The 25,051-nt window shown below is 45.3% G+C and overlaps 2 protein-coding genes across 3 annotated transcripts in view; one reads left to right on the top strand and one right to left on the bottom strand.

Moving 5' to 3' along the window:
- The window catches only part of PLCE1 (phospholipase C epsilon 1), a 292,198-nt gene that overhangs the window by 5,429 nt on the left and 261,718 nt on the right, over positions 1 to 25,051 (bottom strand). For both annotated transcript variants that reach the window (XM_059660836.1, XM_059660837.1), the window contains exons 21-30: positions 24,658 to 24,779; positions 23,666 to 23,783; positions 18,173 to 18,304; positions 16,849 to 17,139; positions 11,804 to 11,967; positions 10,066 to 10,327; positions 8,366 to 8,484; positions 6,130 to 6,258; positions 2,982 to 3,191; positions 258 to 416 (exon numbers count right to left, since the gene is read on the bottom strand). In XM_059660836.1, coding sequence (XP_059516819.1) covers positions 258 to 416; positions 2,982 to 3,191; positions 6,130 to 6,258; positions 8,366 to 8,484; positions 10,066 to 10,327; positions 11,804 to 11,967; positions 16,849 to 17,139; positions 18,173 to 18,304; positions 23,666 to 23,783; positions 24,658 to 24,779 — 1,706 coding nt within the window. The remainder of the gene's footprint in view (positions 1 to 257; positions 417 to 2,981; positions 3,192 to 6,129; positions 6,259 to 8,365; positions 8,485 to 10,065; positions 10,328 to 11,803; positions 11,968 to 16,848; positions 17,140 to 18,172; positions 18,305 to 23,665; positions 23,784 to 24,657; positions 24,780 to 25,051) is intronic.
- On the top strand, positions 22,912 to 23,357 carry LOC132214548 (small nuclear ribonucleoprotein G-like). The gene has a single exon (XM_059661917.1). The coding sequence runs from the start codon at positions 22,939 to 22,941 to the stop codon at positions 23,209 to 23,211; it is 273 nt and encodes a 90-aa protein (XP_059517900.1). The 5' UTR covers positions 22,912 to 22,938; the 3' UTR covers positions 23,212 to 23,357.

Genomic DNA, 25,051 nt, shown 5'->3' with positions numbered 1-25,051 from the left:
GGCTTAGGCATTTCTAGGAAAATGAAATGACTACTCTGCAGAGCCACGTCCTACAACATTTTCACCAGTGCTTCACCCGGGGCCTGACTCATGTAGATACTAGGTAAGTTATCTGTTGAAGGAATAAACTATTATTTCCCACTTTCCCTTTGTAGGTCCCCACTGGTCTAGGAACTTAATTAATAGAACGGGCTGGCATCTGACTTGTCCCAATAATCTACATGGAGGACAGGACTGAGGTGAGGGAGGGCTCCCACTTGCTGAATGACGTCCTGTGCGGTGCTGACGCGCGGCGCTTTGATGACTGTCCGCGGCTGCTCTGGAGAAACGTCGTGCACTTGGACAAAGAAACTCTCCTCCTCCGAGCTCAAGATCACCTCCCTGTCATCTTGAACAATGCTTTTCTCTTCCAGGTTCTATATTAAAAGAGAAGAAAAGAGTGAGTAAATGGAGAGATGATGTAGAGTAAGGAAAGAAACATTGAACAAAAATGTGAAATGCATCTTGGTAATGTGGAAATAACTTCTTAGCTTCCTAGTTTATATGTTAGTTAATATTTCATAAATTATTCTAGAAGGACATACATGTCTTAGACAAAAAAAAGTACTGTTTCTGCTGTTACAGACAGACTGATAAGGTCTGGCCCAGAACAAGCTAGTAGATCTGCTCCTATTAGCTGTGGATTATGAGTCCAATCAACTGTAGGTAAGTTTGTAAAAAGACAATATACCATTTTGCCAATTACCGAAAGCCAAATAAGAACACAGCAAATTACATTTAAGAGAAAGCCCCCCACCCCCCAATCTCGCATAGAGCTTGAGCATTTAAGAAATGCTAGACATCTACAGTGTGAAGCGTGAAACTGACATTCAGCTTAAATGAACAAAATCCAGAGTGAAAGGTGGACATGATGGCTGGAGGTAAGTCACACTGAAATGAATATCGACACTTTGTAAAGTGTACAATAGTCTAACAACTATGCTGCACACCTGAAAGTAATACAAAATAACATTGACAGTAAACTGCAATTAAAAAATAAAATTTAAAAATATAGTAAAATAAAAATTAGGATTTGATCTCTTAAAAAAAAAGAAACGAACATCAACAAAATACTAAATACTCATGATAATTAGTTATCAGGTTGATTGGCTTTTGGTGAATTGGCTTCCAGTGAATTTTACATATGTAATTATATATATTACCTATATAGTTAGAGATATCTATAGTACAGAAACACAGAGATAAAAAGGCAAACTTTTCCCACTGTCACCCTTTTTCCTTCTCTCTCCCATCTCATTCTCCACAAAAAACACAAAAACCCACTGTTGTTAGGTCATATGTTCTAAACATCTGCTATGGCTATATAGATGTATTTTTGTATATGTGAATAGACAGATACAAGGAAACCCTGGAATTATGTGAATTTAAATATAATATGATTGTCAAATGACTCCTGTTCTTTGTTAGTCCCACTAACAAAGAGGGTAGTTTACAGTTATCTTCTGCAGGGAGCGGCAGGCAAGACAAAGCAAGTAAACAGTAGGCAACCCATCTCAGGGAGGGAGGATTTGGCAGGGAGTTCCCTGACCTCCAGCAGTCTCCAAGCCTAATCGCCTCAGACCAGGCCACTGAAATGGTGCTAACTGGCCAGAACCCAAGACCACTGTCACTATCCTGAAAGTTAAAATCAGCCACACAGGACCCAGAACTGTCCCCATGAATATTAAAATCAAATGGGTAACTGCCACCAGATGGCACCAAACTGTAGCCAGGACCAGAAAAGATTTGCCAACCACCCACACAGGCTTGCCCCAATCATTGCATTAACCTTGCAGTCATGGAATTTACATGACTGAAGTTTTTGGACTCCATTCATTCTATTAAGGACTGGTAGGGGAGAGTACTGTGTATGTTTACTACCTAAAATGAGATTGTACTTTACTACATACACTGTTCTACCACTCTTTTCCTCTACTTCAAAGATTGTGGCCATTGCATTTTGTTAATTCCTAGAGATTTTGCTGCATATGTGATGGCATTGATTATGATATAGCTAACCAATCGGAGAATGGGGGTAGGTGGTATTTCACATGGCATCTATATATATAAAAGGCTAATATGCAAAGTGTCCCCTTGGGAGTTCAACTGGGGGACCAGGAGTTTGACTGCTCACTATGATGTGTGCTGACCACCAGGGGGCGGCACGAAACAAAGGAAGGCCCCGGCCAGCAGTCGGAAGGCAGGCCCTGATTGACCCTGATTGCCAGCCAGGCCTAGGGACCCTACCTGTGCACGAATTTTGTGCACTGGGCAGGAAGTTACTGGGCTTCTATCAGTTTATTCAGAAAAAAAAAAAAAGGGGGCTTCATCAACAAACCCCAACAGAAGCCAACCAGTCTGGAGTTGGTGCTGTGCTGTTTCCTTCTTGGGAGCTATCATGGGAGTATCAGCGAACATAACGATATTTAGTACAAGTTCTGATCAAAGCTGAGAAATTATTCTTTATGTGAAGTTACAGAATATTTTTTTTAAAAAAATACTGTTGTTTTAGTTATAAGTGCTGAGCCATTTATTAGCTACAACTTTAATAGGCACTAATAGGAACACAACCAACCCCAAAATGCACAACAATGCCTACAGGCCTCGAATTACCCAGTTCTGTGACCCTCACGACAATGTCTTCTCACACATACAAATAAAACAGCCGACGAAACAGCTGATGACATGCATAAGGAATCCACTGAGTTCTTGCTCCCTTTGTTTTAGAAGGGATGACCTTTAGGCTGAATTTCTGTAACTTAAGAGATAACATTCTGAAGATGTGCAAAAGAATAAAATCATTTCTCCACATACACTTCAGAAGAAGAATAGAAATCAAGTGGGAATTAGAAGAAATTCTGATTTTGAGGGTGTTGGCCAGTGGCGGGTGGTGAATTACACACAGAGCTGTTACCGTGTAGGCTGCACTCAGACACACTTACTTCCTGCTGGGTTTTTAAGACAATCCTGCCAACATAGCCCTCTTCTGGAAACCAGCTGCTTAAAATCTGCACGATCTCTTCCTCGGGACCAATGGCCCTCTGGAACGGCTGTTTTCTGCATTCATTCTTTTCTTTAGATATAAAATATTTTTCTTCCATCAAAAAGTAGTCTGCGGCAATAGGTTTGGTGTCTTGTTCAGTGGTCAGAATCTAAAGATAAAGCAAAGGCACATTTCGCAAAAACGGTAATTCAAAACAAGCCTGTTTTCATGGAGCCCAGGGAGCTTTGATGTGTAATTTATAAGCGAAATCTACTCTGGAGTGTTGCATAATTCTCTTTGGAAGGTCTAGGAATTCTCTTAAGTCCAAAAAGAATTGTTTATGTGCATTCTGGGCAACAACACAATGTACTCATCATCACCAGACAGCGTAACTGTTTTTCCCGCTTGCTGGAGTGAGAGCTCCTACCGATTGAAAAACTGTAGGTTTGTAAATCTACGAATTTACCTCTTTGTAATCTTGCAACACGGGACCAAGAGGATAAGGAACCCAGTCCAGCTTTTACCGAGAACTATCTCTCCACCGTCGTTGACTCTATTCTGACCCAAGTTCCTGGGAATTCTCCTTCCAATGAAGTCTTAACTGTGTGTCTAGAGGCCCGTTTTCTTTGTTGGCTACTGACCCGGGCAGTCAAACAGCGTGACCGCGACAAGGCTGGGGAGCCAGGCAGACTGCGTCCAATGCCCGCCTTCAATACCTACTGGCTGCGAGGTGTTGAGCAGGATAGTTAACCTGTTGGAGATTCAGTTCGCCCTCTATAAAGGGGGAACAGGAAGAGTACTGAGGGGAAGCAGAATGTGCCTCCCCCAAACATGACTTTGGGACACTGATTATTTTAGACTGGTTATTTTCAAGAAAAAAAAAAGACTCAGAGAGACCCTTCAACCTTCCCCCTTACTGCCTAAGAGAATGTAGATAGAGGATGTGCTCCAGGAGGGAGGTATCATCATAGATAACTACAGTTTAGTATGAACTAGGTGATGGGGAGGAGCCCAGGAAGGCCCATGGATCCAAAGTCCTCTCTGTGTCCCATTGGTAAAGATGGCCCAGCAAACATTTCTCTATCAAACTCTGGCCTTTCCATCTCCATGTGGATTGCCCTCCTGCCCTCTGAAGTCCCAAACTTCAACCCGCCTTCTCCTTAGCTCACGATGGCATATAAACCTCACAGTCCCCGCTGTCCTCTGGTCTCATATTCTTATAGAACCCCCGTGTGTACATACGTGATAGATTGGTTATTTTCTCCTGTTAATCAGTCTTATGTTAATTTGATTATAGGTCCAGCCAGGAGAACTTAGGAGGTGGGAGGAAAATTATTTTTCTGCTTCCACAGTACAACCTCTTCATTTTATGATTTGTTGTATGATCGAGACACTGTTTATAAAGCAGAGCGTGGGCACAGCAGGAGAACTCAATAGCCTTGAGCCATCACTGCACTTCCTCTTGCTGATGTGCCCTTTCACACTCACATCGTACAGGTTCCTAACAAAAGGCTAAAGGCAAAGTGGGTGCCAAGAGAAGGCTGCCACCATCTGGCCTGGTGAAGTCAACACCTTTCTCCTCAACACCTGTTGCTGCTGCGTCTCACTTGGAGGAAAAGAATGAACTGAGGATGGAGAGGGCAGGAGAGTCTCAGGAAGGCTGTTCCCTTCCCCCGAGCCCTTGGTTGGGAACAGGTGCTCGGCTCTGGATTCCACGGGGGCAAGGCAACAACACGCAAGGCTCCTAGGAGCCGGGAGCAGTCCCTCCCCCCCCAGTGCTGTGTATATGGGGGGGCAACGAAGTAATGGGCTGCTTTTTATGGGTGGTCCATGGAAATGTCTCCTTGCTTTATAACTTCATATTTTATAGAGCCCCCCAAACCCCAACAGTGCTTTGAGATAGCAGACACTAAAGTTCATAGACTGATTGATTTAAAAAACAAAAATCCCAAAACAACCCCAACTTGGGAGTAGTTTCTGTTAGACAGTCTATGACATTTGACACGGGAGCGGTTTTCTCTGAGTCTAAGTCAATTATAAGATCTTGGGGGAAAGTGGGCCTGTCCATAGAGACTACCCCTCAAAGGACAGAACTACTTATTAACACTTAGTATGTGTGGTTCATCAATGGGTTTTTAACCCCCAACCCTTCCATGATTGCAGGGGCAGTGCGGCATATGCCCTCACTTCAGAGGGGGCTCCACAGTTGGTCCCTCGGTCGCAGCTCCCCTCGGCCTACCTCCAAGGAGAAGAAGGGATTCTGAAATGGGCTAAGGATGAAATAGTCTGCAAGGATACTGGGCTACTGTACCACAGAGGAGTGGCACTCCTAGTGAGAAGAGAGCAGGAATTGCACTTGCTCTTTTAAGAGGCTGCCTACCTCTCAGGATGCTGTTCTGTGTGTCTGGCTCTCTCCCTCTTACAAGTCCTCCTGAGGGGCACTGTCTCTGCCAGCAGAAGGCCACCAAGATCCCCAGGGGATCCAGGGCAGAAGCCCAGCACGAGGGGACGTAGGCCAGTTCTGCTATGGGGGTTGGGTTAACAGGCTCTCATCCTCTTGTTTTGGGACCTGCATGCCTCTTCGTACCACTAGAGGAGTATAACTTTAAAAGTCAGGATCGAGTGCCAGGGGAGGGGGATAAGGTGGCTGATCAACATGCAATGGAGGCCTGAGGCTGGAGGGGCAGAAGATGTCTTGGCCTATATGGTCCATCCTGATGCTGTAAGAATTTGACCCAACTCCTAGAATGACAAGCAGACTTCATTCAGTTCGTGTGCACATTCTGGTTGATTAGTAAGCTCTGCATTAAGAGGGACTATGAGGCCTGAATCTAGGCTCAGAGGGAAACAGTACACAAGGTTGGAGAGCCACTCATCCTGGTCTTTATCCTTCTAGAGCCCAGTGTTCTGCATGTGGCTGAAGAAGTCTTAGAAATTCTTCTCTACAGGTTAAGGTAGCTTGTTTAGAGGTACCGAGACCTCTCAGGTCACCTGTAGGGTGGATCTCGAGGTTGGATATCACAAATAATCAAAAGGCAAATCGTCAACGTGGACTTTTGTGTATTTGTGTGTATGTAGTCACACACATGCAGGCTCAGTGCACTTACTTGCTGGAGAAGTTGCTTTGCCTTGGTGCCTCCATTTATAGAGAAAACAGTGAAGGGCTCCGGACCTGGGACCCCATGCACCGTGACTCTGTGAGTCTGCAGACACTTTCTTTCTTCTGTACTAAACATCTGTCAAGGAAGATCACATGGTTTCTCATTCATTCTCATTCGGATGCAAATTCTAGGCTATATTCACCACTGAGGTGCTCATTCTTAGAGGTGTTTACAGGGACATGTCAATACAGAGCCATTCTAGCATCCCTCCCACCCTGACCCATCGTTTTGTGGTTGAAGAAGCGACGGTGTGTCTTCTTTAATGGTCTAGTGAGGATGTGTAGCAGCACACCACCAAACTATTAATTTATTTCACAAAACACTATCTCTTTCCATCATAAGTATGGAACTGATATAATCTAAAATGTACATTAGTCCTTATTTCTGAACTGACATCCAACAGTGTTATTGAGTTCCATCTCTCTTGAGGGCGCTGGACTAGAATTTTGGATGGTAAGATGATAAATAAAATATTCTAGTAAGTAAAGCACTTTCCTAAGTTCTGTGAGAGTCATTCGAGCAAATTATGGAACCGGAGGAGGGACTTGCAACTGGCATGTGAAATGTGGGTAGTGTTGCAGGACTGAGCCCTTAATTGGAGGGTCTGATCTGACTCCAGGTAGATAGTGTCAGCATTGAACCAAAAGCTAGGTCAGCCAGCTGGTGCCGGGGAGTTGGAGAAGCAACGCTGGAAAAGACACATTTGGTGTCAGCAGAAGTATTGCGAGGAAAAATGGCTCTTTCATGGCACGTGTGGCATCTGCAGCTCTGATAGGTACTGAGGGTGACCAACCCGGGATTGTGCAGGAAGCCCTGCCTTGCCTTCTGAAAGCATCTGGTTCTTGCTCTTAGGCGCCAGGCAGCCCAGTCCCTGGTTCCCAGTCCTCTGCACAAGGCAGGCAATACCTCCCTCCACTTTGGCCAAAGTGCTGTTTTTAACCTTGGCCACACACTGAAGAGAAAAGGTGGAGAAGTTAGGGAAACAAGGTCAGAGACAGAGAGAGAAGAAACTAATGAGGGGAGGGAAAGAGAAACGGAGAAGAAAGCCTGGCTAACTGATGGTGGCAGCGGCGGTGGTCGAGTCAGCGCCACCGTGAGCATAGAAGGTGCCTTTCCAGGGGTTGTTAGGACTATGTTAAAGTGTAAGGCGGATATGACAGTGATCAGGCTGTTAAGTGTGTAAAGAGGGATCGATGAACAGCCTTTAAACTAATTTTTAAAGAGTAAGCATAATGGAATGAACCAGTTTATTAAAGCGGGGTCACTGGTTTAGTCATCAACCCTGGATTATTGGAGTGAGCGCAAGTCCTATGGCTCTCGAACCTCAATGGGCAAGAACCTTACCTGGGGAACTTGTTAAAATGCTGATTCTGCAGTGATGGCACCTTTTGTTTGCAGTGTACCCTTCTCATCCCCACGAGTGCAGATTCCGTATCTCCCCAATTGCCAGGGGGCAGTTATGTATCAACAGCAGCACCTGGCTGCCCCCCACCCTGCTGACCTGGCACCCACCCCTGGACCACTGAAGAAGCAGAAGATTTTCCTGGTCTAACCTAAAGTTTCTAGGAGAACTGACTGCTCCCTAGCAGGTTTGCTTAATTAACTTCTTCCCTACGTGTTATTTTTGACTCATATTAAGAGAATGGGCTTTGGCCCAGCTGCCGTAGCTCAATGGATTGAGCATCGTCTCATGGACCAAGAGGTCCTGGGTTCAACTCCTGGCCAGGGGCACATGCCCAGGTTGCAGGCTTGATCCCTAGTAAGGGGCATGCAGGAGGTAGCCGATTGATGTCTCTCTCATCAATGTTTCTATCTCTCTTTCCCTCTCTCTTCCACTCTAAGATTCAATAAAAACATATTAAAAAAACAAACACAAAAAAACAAAAAGAGTATGGGCTTTAGCACTAGGTGAACTTGGGTTTATAGCTGGGTTTATGACCTCGAGGTAATTAGCCCTTACCTTCCTCATCTGTAAAATGGAGACCATACTCAAAGTTCTTTCATAAAAAAGTTACTGAGAGGATTAGGTGAATTCATATATGTAAAGTGCTCAGATGTGCCAATGCCAGTTATTATTATTATTTCCATAGCTACCTAATGATCACCTTCCTGTATCATGAGCAAGCCTACCTCCAGCACAGCAATCCCCACAGACATGCTGAGTGAAACAGAGCTTAATTACCAAAGAGGCTGGCACGGAACTGCCAGAGGAGATTTCTTCCATCCTTCTGCTGTTTACGAATAAACTAGAGATTTCCAAGACTTCATTGTGGAGGTTTCGCAGCTGAAGATGTCGATATCCTGGAATAACGCAGAATTGGGAAAAGCCTGTTAGCCATGCACTGCGGAGCTCTGCCGCAAAATGGTAGGCAGAGGCCCTGGCTGGGTAGCTCAGTTGGTTAGAGCATAGTCCCGATACTCCAAGGTTGTGGGTTCGATTCCTGGTCAGGGCACATGCAAGAATCAAGCAATGAATGCATAAATAAGTGGAACAACAGCTGCGGCCGCAGAAGCTCCCCGGAGGCCCACAGCAAAGCCAGTCCACCAGCCACCAGCTCCGCCTCTGCTCAGGATTCTCCATCCTCCCTGCTCTGTCCCCAGTCCCCATCCCTGGCTTCCGACACGAACTTCTGCAAGGCACTGATTCCACTCTCGGCCAGTGAGCCACTACCTCTACCGCCCTCCTCTTGGTTCCCTTTGCTCACTTCAGTCTCAGCTTGGAAAGTGCTAGGGGAGCCTGGTACAGTGGCTCAGTTGACTGGAGCTCGTCCCGTACACCAAAAGGTTGCAGATTCCATCTCCCATCAGGGTGTGGTTGGGGCACGTATGGGAGGCAACTGATTAATTTATATTTCTCTCTCACATCGATGTTCCTCTCCCTTCCTCTCTCTCTCAAATCAATAAACATATATCCTTGGGTGAGAATAAAAAAAAAAAGTGAAGTTATCTTTACTTAAAAAAAAAAAAAGTTCCAGGGGTGCAGTGGGTACTCTTTGGGCAGGGATGTGAGGGAAGAAGGACCAACCAAGCTCTCGACATCAGCAGCTGTGGGGGAGGCCATACTTCCTCAGAAACGTGAATACCTCGAATTTGAGGATAACGTAAAAGAAAACCTGTTATGAAATGTACTTAAATAGTATTCAAATTTGTGTTATTTTTTTCCTGCCTCTTATTTCAACTTTTTAAAAATGAAAATCTCAAACATACACTCAAAAGTAGAGAGAACGGTCTAAAGAGCTCTATGGCACCTGTCACTGAGCTACAGTAATTATTTTTTATTTTTATAATATACTAGAGGCCCAGTGCATGAAATTTGTGCATGGGCGCGTGGGGGGGGGGGGGGGACGACCCTTAGCCCGGTCTACACCCTCTTGCAATCTGGGACCCTTCAGGGGATGTCTGACTGCCGGTTTAGGCCCGATCCCACAGTTGGACATCCCTCTCACAATCTGGGACCGCTGGCTCCTAACTGCTCACCTGCCTGCCTGATCATCCCTAACCACTCTGCCTGCCTGCCTGATCGCCCCAAACTGCTCGCCTGCCTGCCTGATTGCCCCTAACCACCTCTGCCTCGGCCCCCGCCGCTGTGTCTTCGTCTGGAAGGTTGTTCGGCTGTCCAGTCTAATTAGCACATTATGCTATTATTACAGATTTTTATGAATTTCAGAGAAGAAGGGAGAGATAGAAATATCAATGATGAGAGAGAATCAGTGATTGGCTGCCTCCTGCACACCCCCTACTGGGGACTGATCTCACAACCCCGGGCATGTGCCCTGACAGAGAACTGAACTGTGGCCTTCTGGTTCCTAGGTTGATGCTCAACCACTGAGCCACGCGGGCTGGGCGACAGTACTTATGAACGGCATGATGATGCTACTCTACCTCGCTTTAGAGCCTTGAGCGGGATGATCCTCTGAGCAGTGACCGCCGAGCTGTTGTTTTCCACAACTGCAAAACGAAGAAATATGAGGTCTTCAAAGTGAACCCGGAAGAAAAACTGCTCGTTCCACATGGGGTTCAGAGTGTTCCGGTGGATGGGCTTCGTGCGGAAGTGGCAGCTGTCCAGCGGCATGCCCAGGATGTCGACCTCGATGCACGGGCTTCCTGTGCTGTTGCTCGGGCACACGTTCTGGCCAGAGACAATCTGAGGGAGGAAGCAAGGACCAGGTCACTGACGATGAGAAAGAAACAAAGGCAACCTCTGCAGCTCACTGCTTCCCTCCACAAAGAACACTCTGGAATGGACGAGGTCCACGGTGAATAAATCTGCTAACCTCCCCCGCAAAGCAGGAAGTGATTGCAACCACAGGCCTGGAATCATGGGAAAAGCTTCCTTTGTCACCAGCATTCACCTGTCACTTTCAACTGTCAAAATGTTCAAGTATCTTCAAAGCCAAGCAATTAAGATGAAATCAAGTTTCGCAAGAAGGCACAGGGAAATGGGGAGACTTTACGGAATGCAATCACAAATTGGTTGCGAACATTCTGTTCAAGATGTTTTAGGTGTATATTTTATAACTTCAAAGCTATTTTCTTTTTTTTTTTTTAAATATATTTCATTGATTTTTCACAGAGAGGAAGGGAGAGGGATAGAGAGTTAGAAACATCAATGAGAGAGAAACATCGATCAGCCGCCTACACATCTCCTACTGGGGATGTGCCCGCAACCAAGGTACATGCCCTTGACCGGAATTGAACCTGGAACCCTTCAGTCCACAGGCCGACGCTCTAACCACTGAGCCAAACCAGTTTGGCAAAAGCTATTTTCTTGAATGATTTAGTTTTCCAGCAAGTCACAGGGAATGTTTTAAAAAATTTATCCACAGCCTTCTGTACATGGTTAAACGTCTACTCGAGTCTAGCTAATCTGGTCAAACAGAGGAGGCCCCCTGCCCTGGTCTTCAGGAAGGAGACAGCAGAGGTGGTAGGAAAACTGGAGCGTGGTTTTCCCGGGGTGTGAGAGGGGTAATCAGAGGCTGCTTGGCATTCTTCCTTTGGAGGGAAACGGACAAGTTCTAAGGTTGGAGGGCAGCGATCAGCCATCCAGAGGTCTTGTTCTCCGCCCGCTAAGAGGTAGCGATAGAATGGGGAAATAAAGTTGAATGATGAGCTGCCGGGGGCTGTTGTTAAGGGCAGTCTGTGGTGTTTTGACATGGAGTTAATTAGGCAATAAAAGAAATAAGGAAAGGCCCAGGAACGATACAGTTTAAACTGCAAGGAGGAAAGATATTTAATTGATTTGTATATTGATGCCCGTTTGATCTTATGAGAGCCTGTTCGAGTTTAAGATGACCTGCTCTAACAAGGAGCTCAACTTTTATGGGAGAAAATCAGAATGACGGTGCTGTGGGCCCTGGAAGACAGAATCACCACCATCAGCGTGCAGGGGAAGCGGGAACTCACAGCTCCACCTACGGGGCACTGGCAAATGCAGTGCCTGGCGACAGCATACCTCAGCCACAGCCATCGCTTGTGACAGGTAAAGAAATCCTTCTGGGAACTAAATCTGCACAAACAAAACGGTGACACAAGAACTATGCAATGCCCTGAATCCAAAACCAGCGCATATTCAGGAAGGCGGAAGCGCCTTGCCATCTCCTGGAGACAGCGCCACACTTACAGTCAAAGAGTAGACAGCGGGCTCCATGTTGTCCAGGTCTCTTTCCAGGGGAGAAAACTTCTGATACATGGGGCAGTTCTTGTCCCACAGAACTGGGGGTTTCAACACATAGCCACAGCCACCGTTGGCCTCAAACATGGCAGCGTTTAAATGTAAAGGGAGATCTGCAAAACAAAGTCAGCATTGCTTGTTACTCTGTCGCTTATGAATGTCAAGGTCAGAACTTATATGTTATATGCATAGCCCATGGACATGGGCAATAGGGTAGTGAAGACCTGGGGGAAGGAGTGGGGTGAAGGGGGAAAAATCGGAGAGATCTGTGATGCTATCAACAATAAAAAATATATTAAAAAAAAGTAAAGTTCAAAAGAACTTTGTATCAATTTTCCCCAAGCTTAAGCATGAAGAAGGGACTGACTGAGTGGCTACCATGTGGCAGGTTGTTAGGTATGAGAGATACAACAGGTAACATGACCAAGATCCCTGTCTTTTTGGGGTTCAGTCTATGGGATAAGCCCAGTGTCTCACTCCCACCCAGGTTCTGCCTTTTAAAAACTCCTTTTGCAAATCAAAATTTACAACATCCATCTGAAAAAAAAAATCTTTGCAATACCTCATTTTATACAGAATTTTAATAAGGAATAGTCATGGCATTTTCTTATCCCCGAACACTAAACCATGCAGACAACTGTATGACCAATTCTTGCCTTTGCAAATATAAGATAAAAATCTTAATAATCCAAGACAGACTGGGAGAAGAGCCAGAAAAATATATCTTTCCATGAAATCTCAATTTCAACCCATAAATTACAGTACTTCTACCTCTTTTTAATTGCAGTTAAATATGAAAAAAATTATTATCACATGTGATTCACATCATGTCCATGATCCATCCCCTCCATCGTAAACCCTGGGAACCCTCATAACGGCTTCCAGTCGTCTGTGGCCAGCTTTTACTTGGCACGGTTCTTGGATGAACGTTGGACTCCCGCACTGGTTTGGGCTCTGACACACACAAATGCTCATCTGATGGCGCAAGTCTGTAGAAAGTTTGCCCAGATGAACACAGGGTTTATGAGGCACACCTGACAAATGTTCCCTCTGATAGATTCCTTCCATGTGCAGAGCGAACTGTGCTACATGGACCGACATCAAGGAAAAGTGTGGTGAGCACCACGGAGCAATAAGAAGTTGGCCTCCGCATGTCTCGTGTGTAAAATTTTTTCCGTGTATGTGGGGTTGGCTGGGATTGTAGGCAGGAATCCTTGGGGTCAGATGTCTAAGGCATAGGAAAGCTACGTGGGCTCGGTCTCCTTATCTATAAAATCAGTGCCCTGGACCCCGCCTCTCAGGCCCGTCCAGTCCTGATGTGACTGATTCGTTGAGGCTGTCTTGCCTGCAGGACGAGAGAATTCTCTTCCAAGGCCACTCTGTGACAGAGGAACATAGACCTGGGCTAGGATGGCTAAGAGAGCGAAGCAGGCTAGCTCATGCAGAGGTAATGAATGTGAAATGGATATATATTACTAAAAACTATAGCAGCTCACCCTTACTGTGCTCTTACTGTGTACCAGGCCCCATTCCACGCACTTTACGTACATTAGTGCTTCCCATTTTATAGATGAGGAAACCGAGGCACAAGAAGTGAAAGAACCCAAGGCACACAGTTACTGAGTGGTGGATGCTGGGGTTTAAACCCCAGCAATCTGATCCAATCTCAACAACTGAGCCGCATAGTGTACACCCCACAGGCGTGTCATAAATGAGAAAACGAGGGTAAGTCTCTACCAAGCATTCGGCACATAGAAGATCTCAATAAACAGTAGGTAATAAATTATGATTATGATGTCAACTCCCATTTGGGTTTGAAGTCTGATCCTAGGAGGTCTATGTCTATCCTTGTACTTTCCCAAACTTTTTCTTTTTCTGTTAATTCGCACTCAAGGATATTTTTCTGTTGATTTTTTTTTTTTTTTAAGGAAGAATGGAAAGGAGGTGGAGAGACAGAGAGAGAAACATTGATGTGAGAGGAGAGACACATTGATTGGTTGCCTCCTGCACAGGCCCCGACCAGGGCTGGATGGAGACTGCAACCGAGGTATGTGCCCTTGACTGGAATCAAGCCTGGGACCCTTCAGTCCATGGGCCATCACTCTATCCACTGAGCCAAACCCGCTGAGGCTAATCTCATTTAGTAATCCAACAGGTAAACCAGATGTAGGCGGAGCTGCTCATTTTGGAATAAAGTTGGGACCTCAAATCTAGCCCTCCAACTGCCCCCTAGGCGTGGCCCCAGGACTCCACCTGGGGCTATCGTTTTACTAGTAAAACCCCTGTTGTAAGCAAGTGAAGGAGGGTGCATGATTCCATGTCACCTGATTGCCCCTCTCAGTCAATGCCTGTGAGGCAGGTCAGGCTTATCAGTACCTTTATGGTCTCCTATTTATTTAAAAACCTTGTATTAAGTAGGCACCATTCCCATAATAATGATGCCTATATTTTGGGGCTAAAAAAGTCAATCACTCAGGAAAGCAGGATCCATATTAACAGCTTTTCTTTTGATGAGGTCGCATGTCCTTACACTTGTTCTGCTCTAGGTGGAAAGAATGCTGAGGGACAGTTGCCAGCCATTACCAGGTTTGCATACCAGGCTCAAGTCAGTTTCCAAACTCAAGAGTTGGTTTCCTTGAGTCCAGACCTGGGCTATTCCTGGCTCCAGATCACCGCAGACCTTCTTGAAGATGATGGAGCCATTAGAAATTCTGGGAAGAGATGGCCCTAAGTCAATGGACACTCCTTTGGGGCATCAGGGTCCTCTGACATCCAGGAAGTGGCAAGCTGATGATCCATGGAACACAGTCGGAGGCTAGAGGGACACTGGGAGAGGGTTCTCTGTTACTTGGTTGGGATGTTTCATGGAAAATCAAGTGCTCCCTAATCTAGGAATTCTTTGTAAAAATTAAAAGATAATGAGTCCAATAGACTCTGATCTATTTGGACTTGCAATCCACAGAAAAGTACCTAAAAACCCAAGAACCACAGGCTCAGACTGCAGTAGGGCAGAGGGGGATAGTCTGTTTCAGCTCAGCGTGCATTTATTGAGCACCTACTGCGTGCAAGATATTAGCCAGGCTCTATGCCCAGTTTGTGCAAATGAAGACCATTTTTACAGGTGAACACGGTGAAACTGCCTGTGGCTTGTGCTCTGCCCAGCGTGGGGATGCGTGTAATCACTGCCTGCGGCACTGGACCCGAGAGGCGTGATGGCAGCACTCTCTCTTGGGCTGGAAGACTCTGTAGAGAAACTTGAGGATGAACCATCAACGGAGCCATCTGTCTCCCCTGAGGAGGCAGCTCGAACATGTACTCCCAGATTGATTTGGGAGAGAGGCAAAGCCTTCAGGGGTGAGTGCAGGCCAAGCTGCTTCGGGACCTGGGGGCGGTGGGTGGTGGTGGAGGGAGCCAGGAGGGGCAGCTCCTTTCAGCGGCGGCTCCCTCTGCCATCGGTGGAGCCAGTGTGTCTGCACCAGCCTTGGCACGCCCAGGAGAGCGGGCACATCCAAAACCAAACGCATTTTCACTTCCTTGAGAAAACCATCTTGCTAGTGATTTCACTTGACTTAAAATATTTCAGTATCATAATAACCAAGGGCGCCGAAGGGCTACAGACAGGGTCAGAGATGTGAGCCCGCAAGCCACTTGGGACAGATTGAAAAGAAACTTTTACAACTTTGAAAATATTTCATTATTATTTCCACTTGCGAGTCCAAATCCTACTGTTTTCATAACTTATCAAAAACACTTCATCATCGTTAACGTTTGTGGAATGCCTTCTCTGTGCCAGCCACTGTGCTAAGTAGGGCACTTCACCTGCATTGTGTTATTTAGTTTCAATGGAAAGAGGCAAATATAACAAGGGCAAAAAAAAAAAAAAAATGCGTCGGCAGGGTCAGCCACACATGGGCACTGTTGGCACCAGTACCAGGTGGCTAGCTGGTTCGAGAGCGAAAGGTGGTTTGACCTTGGCTGGAGACGGGGCTATGCTGTGGCTGGCGGGTCAGCACAGTTGCTTAGGATCTGATTCAGGTGACGCGAGAGGAACGGGAAGGCCGCTTGGCTGTCCCAAGGAAAGACTGTGGCTTCTGAAGGTGCTTCGAGGAAACATTCCTCATCGACTGTTTCTTTATCCTCTGCAGCTCCCTTCCTGCCCCCATAACCAAGTAGAAACAAAATACTTGATCCTCTCCACTCCCAGCGTCCTTGAATTTATTATTACTAGTCATTCTGTGACCTTGAGCAAATCAATTACTCTGTGCCTTGGTTTGCTCATCTGAGGAATGGGGATCATAAAGGTGTCCACCACTTAGGGTTGTTGCGAAGATTAAATCAGATAATAGGGGGTCAAGGAAAACTCAGCACGGTGTCTGTCGCACGGTAAGTGTGCAGTGAATGGTAGCTCTTGTTCTGGACGTCAGGCTCATCAGGTATTCCTGCTAAGAGAGTTTCCTCAATAGTGGAGAAAAACTAACACTGCTTTCTTGGTTCGCACACTTGTTTTCTCCATGTGAGCTACTCTGGGAGCAATGACCATTATTCTCCATTTCAATCTCAATGGGTAAGAAGAAGCTAACATGCAATTTGCTTGGAGTGACAACTACTTATCGACTGCAAGGAATAGCTTAGCAAGACAGCTTACCAAAGGGTGTTAGTAACTCTCTGCCCCCAAAGGTCTTTAGACACAAACTAGACACGGCCCTAAACAGGGTCTTATTTAAAGACACAGAAGAGTAGCCTTATGTTTAAAAAATGCTTTAAAAAGGGAGCAAGAACAAGAGATTACTAGGGACCCCTTTAAGGTTCTTTCCTATCACCTTAACTCTGAAACATCAAGGGCACAATTCAGTATCAAATGCACCGGTATTTTTGCTCTTACATATGGGGTGCCCCAGTCTGGCATCTTGCCCCTCTTAACTAAAATGTTGTTTGTTGAACTATGTTTCCTGGAACATAAGACCAGAAGGAGAGAGGTGAGGAGAGGCCGTTACCATCTGTCTGGTAGTTGAGTGCCACGAGCTGTATCCCGTGCAGCCAGAACATGAGGGGGTTGGGGTTGGAGGAGTCGATGCGGGTGGCAGCCGGGTAAGTCCTCAGCAGCTGGCAGGCGGTGTGCTGGATCAGTTTCTGAGAATACCTGCGACACAGACGTTTGGCGGCATTTTCATTCAGCGATGAGATATGGTAACATTTGGGAGTTCTAATGATAGCGCTGAGGGACGTGGCTGGGCTGAGGGGGGAAGAAGACTCCTCCCAGGCCTGTCGCATTCCTTCATAGGAACCTAAACCCCCCAAAAGATTAGCCTCAGATTAGTGCGGGACACTTTAAATGTTTTAGAAAGATAAACCTGAACAACATCTGGGTAAAACAATCATAACCATGTAACACATCAGAGTAGATCTTAACAGTGTTACACTATTCAGTTACACTACAGTAGTGTTATACTATACTTGAGTTAGTCCACCACCTCGAAACAAAATGATAGCTATTGAGCTTTAAAATGAGCGCAGAAGCACCAATTTAAGTTAAAAGCCTGGAAATCCTTTGCCTCATCTGTCCTGTGGATATATTTGAACAATACATGGCAATATATGTACAAGGGTATTCACTTTAGCGTTTGTTATAAGGAAAAAACAGCAACAAAAAACCAGGAAGCAATCCAAATGTTCTACCAGTGAGGAAGCGGTTAAATGACAGTATACACAATGGAAAACCACAGAGGCATAAGGAGAATAAGGTAGATACATGCTCAGAAAGCTGTTTGGAAAGTTACAGCAATATAAAAGTTATACAACTATGCTCGGTTGTATCCCGTTGGGATCATCTTAAAAAGAATCTTATTCTTCTTGAACAAAACACAATAAACCTAACAGTGGTTACCTCAGGGGACTAGAACTGAGCCATTGAGAATAGAAAGGAATTTTAATCGTACCCTATATTGTTTGAGTTTTTTTTTTTTAACTATGAGAATTTATTACTTTTAAAATAAAAAGTAATTAGTAATAAAATGGATATATCTTCTGGAGTTATAATGGTGACGAGAGCAGTTCCAAGAACCACTAGAATGTTCCAAGGTGGTTCCAATTTTTCCCTATTGAGGCAAACACTGTTAGAACATCTTCAGTGAAGTGCTATTTTTTAGGAAGTTAAACATGTAAAATTGAAAAATGTTTCTACTACATTTAGATAACACAAACATTCATGGAAATAAAAAAAAATATAGAAAAAGTTCAAGGGAAGTGCTTCGACAGTAAAATGTTGGACTTATCCAGCATGCGGAATCGAGCAAAGGTATGGAAAGAAGGTGACTTTACTTTTTCCAGACGTTTTGTTAAGTGATGCCGTCTCCCCAGGGCTCATTCTGCCCGGATTGTTGCCAAAAATGGACTTCCTGCTTTTCCTTTCTTTTCCTCTGTTAGAGCCAGATGCATTTAGAGTTGACAGGCCTGTTCCCATAAAATGAAAATAAATAAGCCAAAAACTACAAGCGAGGGAACTCGACATTTTCCATCCCTGTCCATGTTTACTTTGAAGTCTTACTACTCCCTGGTAACCCTGCTCAGAGGACCCACTCGCATTCTCAACACCGTTAATAGCAGCATTGCAGGCTTTAGAGTGAAGTTTTTATCTCTGTGGGCAAATGTGACAAGAACTGCAGGGCTATTACAGAATGACCGCAAAATAGCACCCACACCCACCTGATGGTGCACCAGAAAGATTTTGAAAAACTGCATAAAAAGAAAGTGCTCCAGTCAACACTGAATTATCAGGACCGATTTACTCAATTTTGAGAGATGAAAGAATGGCTTGGAGCACGAGTTTTAGCATCACATTGTCTAGGTTGAATTCCTGCCATTACGAGCCCTGAATTAATATCCACCTTCTCTGTTCCTCAGTTTCCTTATCTACAAAACAGGTATAAAGATAGGAACTCACAGGCTTAGTCTGAGGATTAAACAAGAAATATGTTAAATGACAGTGATGCCTCACGGCTTCTCTTTCTCACTCCTGGTCCAACCACTCCCTGACTCTTCCTGCCTGGCACAGTGCCTGGCACGCAGCAGCACTTTAACAGATATTTGCTGAACGAGGAAATGAATGCACACCATGCAGACCTGGGTCCAGTGCAGGAAGAGTGAGTTAAAGGCACCAGGCAAGCCCGTGGCCTCCCAACTGTTTCCACTGTCTACATTGTACCATTAGATCAGTGGTCGGCAAACTGCGGCTCGCAAGCCACATGCAGCTCTTTGGCCTCTTGAGTGTGGCTCTTCCACAAAATACCAACTTCTGCGCATGGGCCATGAAGTTTCAATCGCACTGTACGTGCGCGTCCGCACGAGGTATTTTGTGGAAGAGCAACACTCAAGGGGCCAAAGAGCCGCATGTGGCTCGCGAGCCGCAGTTTGCCGACCACTGCATTAGATAATAATTCCTTCAGCTGGAGCAGTGTTTAGGAGGCCCTCTTTGAGATGAAAATACACCTTCCAAAAACATCATCAGAGAAGACAGGATAAAGGAGTGTTTAATAAAAGCATAGGCTTTGGGGTTTAAACCCAGTTCCTAGTGGTGTGACCGCCCACAAGCTACCGAACCCTCTGCACTCCTTGCTCACCTATAAAAGGGCTGTGGTCACGATGAAATGAGATCATGTATATTTACATACTTAGTAGAGTGACTTGTTCAGAGAAAGTGCTCGGTTCATAGCAGCTATGGGGCTTCTAAATTTTCTCTCTGAAGTATCTGTAACCACAAAGATGTGCTAACTTGCACTAGTGAGTTTTCATGCTTTATCTTAAAATTTTGTGTGAACTTTGCCCTCTACACAATGATGTAACAGTAGATTTTCTCCCAAGTAAAACTGATGAGAGGTCAGAGTGAGGCCCATGTTCATTCTGGGAGTTTTGCACACATCCTGGCCCACGTTGACATTCCCCAGGGATATGTGGGACCTTCTGTGAACAGCCTGGCTGTTCTCTCCCGGTGGGGCGAGGAAGCAGGAACACAGGCTGGTGATCAGGAGAGGGGAGGAATCTGCTCTGTTGGCCCATCTATATATGTAAAAGCTCAGCGATCTTTATGGCGGAACGACTGGAACGACCAGAACGACCAATCGCTATGATGCGCACTGACCACCCAGGGGCCAACGCTTAACGTAGGAGCTGCCCCTGGTGGTCAGTGCGCTCCCACAGTGGGAGCGCTGCTCAGCCGAAAGCCAGGCTCACGGCTGGTGAGCACAATGGTGGTGGCGGAAGCCTCTCCCGCCTCTGCGGCAGCACTAAGGAGCGGCGAGCCAAGAGGAAAGGAGCGAGCAGGTGGGTGGTTAGGAGCGAGCAGGTGGGCGGTTAGGAGCGAGCAGGTGGGTGGTTAGGAGCGAGCAGGTGGGCGGTTAGGAGCGAGCAGGTGGGTGGTTACGAGCGAGTGGTCCCAGGTTGCGAGAGGGATGTCTGACTGCCCCCTCTCCCCGCCCCCCGCCCTGGAATAAATCTTGTGCATCGGGCCTCTAGTTTATCAATAAGAATAGCAACCGCCACCAGTTCCAGCGAGCCAACTACCTGTAGATAGCGTGCTAGTCACATTAGGTACTTTATTGTTAATGTTTACGACAACCCTGCAAGTGAGGACTGTTCTGTCTCTTTTATTGGAAGGGCCTCTGATGTGCAGAGAGGTTAACTAACTCCTGTAGTCAAGGTCACTGAGGAGTGGAATCCTGACACTGAAGCGGGTTCCTGATCTGGCGGAGGTTACTGTACTTCTGGGGAAGGTCGTGCCACGTGGTCTTCATGCTGCCTCACTGCTCTGAAGATATTTTTGCACAAGCCTCTGTGGATGGGACTTGGGATGGTGAAGAGTGAGATGCATTGAAATGGATAATGTAGCAAAATTAAAATCCATAGTGTAGCAAAATGAACATTTTATGGTATTTTCCCCCAGAGCATCAGAACAAATAATAATCATGATAAAGATGTAGAAGGTAGTGTGATAATGATTCTAGCAACACAATTTAGTGGTTTTGAGAAAGGAAGTAAAGTTGAGAAAAGAAAAATGTCCGAAATTTCAATTACTAAAAAAATTAAACTACAGTATGTCTTATAAAGACTGTGTGCCGTTTAAACACTTTAAAAGAACAGCATATTGGGAATCTATATCTATAAAAGCCTAAGTGACCATTCAACTGGTAGCACACTGACCACCAGGGGGCAGACGCTCAATGCACAGGCATGGAAACATGGAACAGACTGATGAATCTCAGAAGGAAGGGGGAGGGGGAAAGACGGGAAGAGATTAACCAAAGATCGGCCTGCGGGGATCGGGGCAACTGTGCACTGGGCCTCCAGCATCCCCCGAGGGGTCCCGGATTGCGAGAGGGTGCAGGCCAGGTCAAGGGACCCCACCAGTGCACGAATCTGTGCACACGGCCTCTAGTTTTAAAAATAAGCCAAATAACGCCATGCGTAGCCTGTGCCCCCAGTCAGAGGTTGGACCCAATGACCTTTGACTCTTCCAAAATTTGGGCATTTTTGCTCTTTATCTACTCAGTGCTTGAGAAGAAAAGACCAAGCCTGTGGGATGGTTTGGGTGTAGTGTGAGCTAAGTTTATAAAGAACAGGAGAGGCAGTGAGTGTGATTCTTGAACTAAGTGACCTTCACACTTGTTCCTGTGATGAAGGACATGCAGGCCATGAGGTTCTTTTGACAGGAAAAGGATTTTTCCTTATCATAAGAACACTTTCACCAGCTGCAAATATGATCACATTGTACTTATGTGAAAGAAGGCCTGGTCTGTGTAACTACACCTAAATGGCTAGGTTCCTGCATGTCCTCGAGATCTCTGCTTGCTAATTATTCATTCATATTCTCTTCAACAGAATTTGTCAACAGGTAAGCAGGAGCAGCTGCCAAAATCTCCAGTTTATGGGAGAGAGCTTAAAATTGAGAAAGTTCTATTTATGATTTTTTTCCTTCTGGTGTGTAAAAAGACCACTATTACCTAATTTTTAAATAGCCCAATACCTCTGTCCCAATTTCAGGGCAGAGTGTGAGAACTGATGCTTAAGATAACCCTTTGGGAGCCAGGATCTGCATTCAGACCATATTGAAAAAAATGAGGGTTGGTATTTTAACCCTCTCCAGGCCAAGTTTGCTAACATTTAGACAATCCCCCAATTCCAGTAGCTTTCCTGTCCTCTGAAGGGAATCCTTTTTCTTAGTAGAAAGAGGTAGATTTTTCTGACTTCCTAGGTTATGGACTCTCCTGTTTGCCCTCCACCTCCTGCTGTCCCCTTGCAGGATGCACACTGGGTGAGCTCACTGACGACATGCCCTGACAAGAGAGGCGAGGCTGTGCAATGCAGATTGACAGGCTCCAGAATCGTAGTTATGCCATTTGTTAGCTGAAATGGACCCCACCCCCTTTTTTTTATAGCTGTTTATCAGCACTTTACTTCTAGAAATGGCCAACTGAGGAAACTTTTTCTCCCATTGAAACGCCCCTTGTGGTTTGGGTGGAGCTCAGGGGTAGGGCAGGTGATAAAGGCCTGGCACAGTCTGAGCACTGCCTGCGCTGGGCCACAGTGACTAGTACAGGAATAGGCAGAGGACCCATTGAAAAACAATCAAACTGCTGCAGAAAGTTCTGGAAGAGCGGCTTACACTGAAGCTGAATTTGGGAGCATGTAGTGCTGGCCTGCTGCAGCTGGCTTACAGCCCAAAGGGAAGAGGGCCAACATGACAGAGACAGTGAGAAACAGGGAGAGGGCCCTGGATCAAGCCGTACCTGAAACTTCTGTACCCATTTTTCAATACATGAGCCAATAAGTTTACTTTTTGTGTAAGCCAACTTCTGCCACTTTCAAAGAAGAGTCTTAACTGCTTTACTCTGAAACCTAGAGCCAATTGCTTTATCTCTCTCAGACTTTGTCTTATTTAAAAATGGGGAGTAGATTGGTGACGCCAGGAGCACAATGCTGGGCTGACCGCAGGAGTGTCAGAGAGGCCGTGAATTCTGTTTGGAGGTATCTTTGAGCTCGCTTAGATGCCATGAGCAAAGAAAGCTCACCCTCCAGAGTTGAAAAAAAAAATTATGGACAAGAAGTTATCATTGAAATTAAGTGGTGGAAGCCATGTCGAAGGAATACTGCAGGGATTTGATCCCTTTATGAATCTTGTGATAGGTGAATGTGTGGAGATGGCAACTGGTGGGCAACAGAACAACAGTGGAATGGTGGTAATACGAGGACATAGTATCATCATGTTAGAAGCCTTGGAACGAGCACAAAGAATGGCTGTGTTTACCAGAGAAATCAACTGCTTCCATTTGTCCCCTCTCCTCAGCACCTGCTTCACTACAGTATAAAAATCTAGTCCTGTCCATTTTCACATTGAACTTTTGTTAAATAAACTTTTGTATTTGTCAAAAAAAAAGGGGGGGGAGGGTGAATAAACCCAGTATCTCATTGAATTATTATGAAGGCAATAAGATGATGGATGTAAAATACACAAATCCTGGTACTTAAATGCTTAATAAATTTTAGCTACTCGGGGTTATGAATATTATTATTTTATTATCATTTTCATTATTAACTATTATAAAAAGACATAATATGATCTGGAAAATAAATATTTTATGGTATTTTCCTCATGAGCATCACAGCAAATTATAATAACAAATATTTAGGATGTATTGTAACAATGATTTCAGCAACACAATTTAGCTACTTTGAGAATATTTACAATACCCAATTAAATAAATAGCATATTTTTATCTCTTGGCACCTTTAAATGTTTTAGAAGAGCTTGACTTCTCTTACCTGGGAATTTTACTGCTTGGCAATAGATGACAAGGTCGGAAAGCTCTGGTGCAATCTGTCTGCTTTCCTTTTTATTCTGAGGAAGATAAAATTCTTCTCCCAACTCCATGTCATACACCTAGCAAGGGGAAAATTACACCAGTTGACATGGAAGGTATATGCCACCCAGAAACCCTTTATCTGCTGCTTTCTCAGTGGGTTTCACCTTGCTCTACATTCACCCCCGTGTCCTAACTCCTTTCCTAGAGTAAAGACATTCTGAGAGCAAGAAGTGAGTCTGACGCCCGGGTGCCGTCCAGTGTGGAACAGTCAGTGTGTATTTGCTGAATGAATAGAGAATCGAGCAGGTATCTTCTGTGGCTCACATTTCTGATATTTTATTCTTTTGTTCTCTAACTTCCTCACTGCAACTACGTCTACAGATTTGCTCAGAGCCTATATTCTGTGAGGCACTTGAGGGTAGAGTCTGGGTATCTATTTTATCCTTCTATTCTCAGTGTCCTTCCTCGGTTAACACTTCACCATCTGGCCCCGTTCATCTTCTTGGTCATCCCCAACATCTTCAAAACTCCTAGCAATTCCTTGAACATACCCGGCTGTCCTCTTGGCCTGCATGCCGTTTCTGTCTGTTTGGCTAAATCTTCCTTCTGCAACATCATCTTCTTAATGCTCTGATAACACTGTGAAGTCACTGCTCTTTTATTTACCTACAAGCATTGTTGATGGGTTGGGCTCCATCACTAAACCACCTCCTGCACCACCTCAGTGTCTGCCACCCAGTACACCTTCAGTAGGTATTGGCTGGATGAATCAATGACTAACCTTCTACAAATGGCAGGTGGGTGTCCCATAGCATCACCATGTGGGCTTTGGCATCTAAGGGAGAGTGAGGGGAAAGGTGAAGGGAAGGGGCAGGGAAGGAGGGAAATCCCACCTGAAAGTGACAAGAGTGTCATGGTCCAAGTGTAATTTAACAGAAACCATTCACCCACCTTTCCTTTGTTGCAAGCAGAGTTATCTGCTTTCTTTATCCTCTTGGGGATTTCTTCATTATACTCAAACTGAAGCTTGTCGCTACACGATTTGCTTTCAGGTCTGTCTTCTAGAATGTTATCTGAAAATGAGTTGGCAGGCTTCAGCGCACAAGAACCAAATGCTTCACTCAAGGGCTACGTCTACGTCATGGCAAGGATACCCAGACACTTGTGCTTGTTGTGAGACAAGGCTGGCTACATGTTACCAAAGTGATGGCTTGAAGTATAATTTTTAGATTTTGTTAAACAGTGTGCTTATTTTTGATTGCATGGATTCATTTGCCAGTAGTTTTGGTACCACACAGACATCATCTAAATGAGAAGGCTCGTTTTCATATAGATGACTGGCTCT

This window comes from Myotis daubentonii, chromosome 13 (assembly GCF_963259705.1).
Source record: "Myotis daubentonii chromosome 13, mMyoDau2.1, whole genome shotgun sequence".
Taxonomy (NCBI): Eukaryota; Metazoa; Chordata; class Mammalia; order Chiroptera; family Vespertilionidae; genus Myotis; species Myotis daubentonii.
This window is presented reverse-complemented; position numbering and strand designations above follow the sequence as displayed.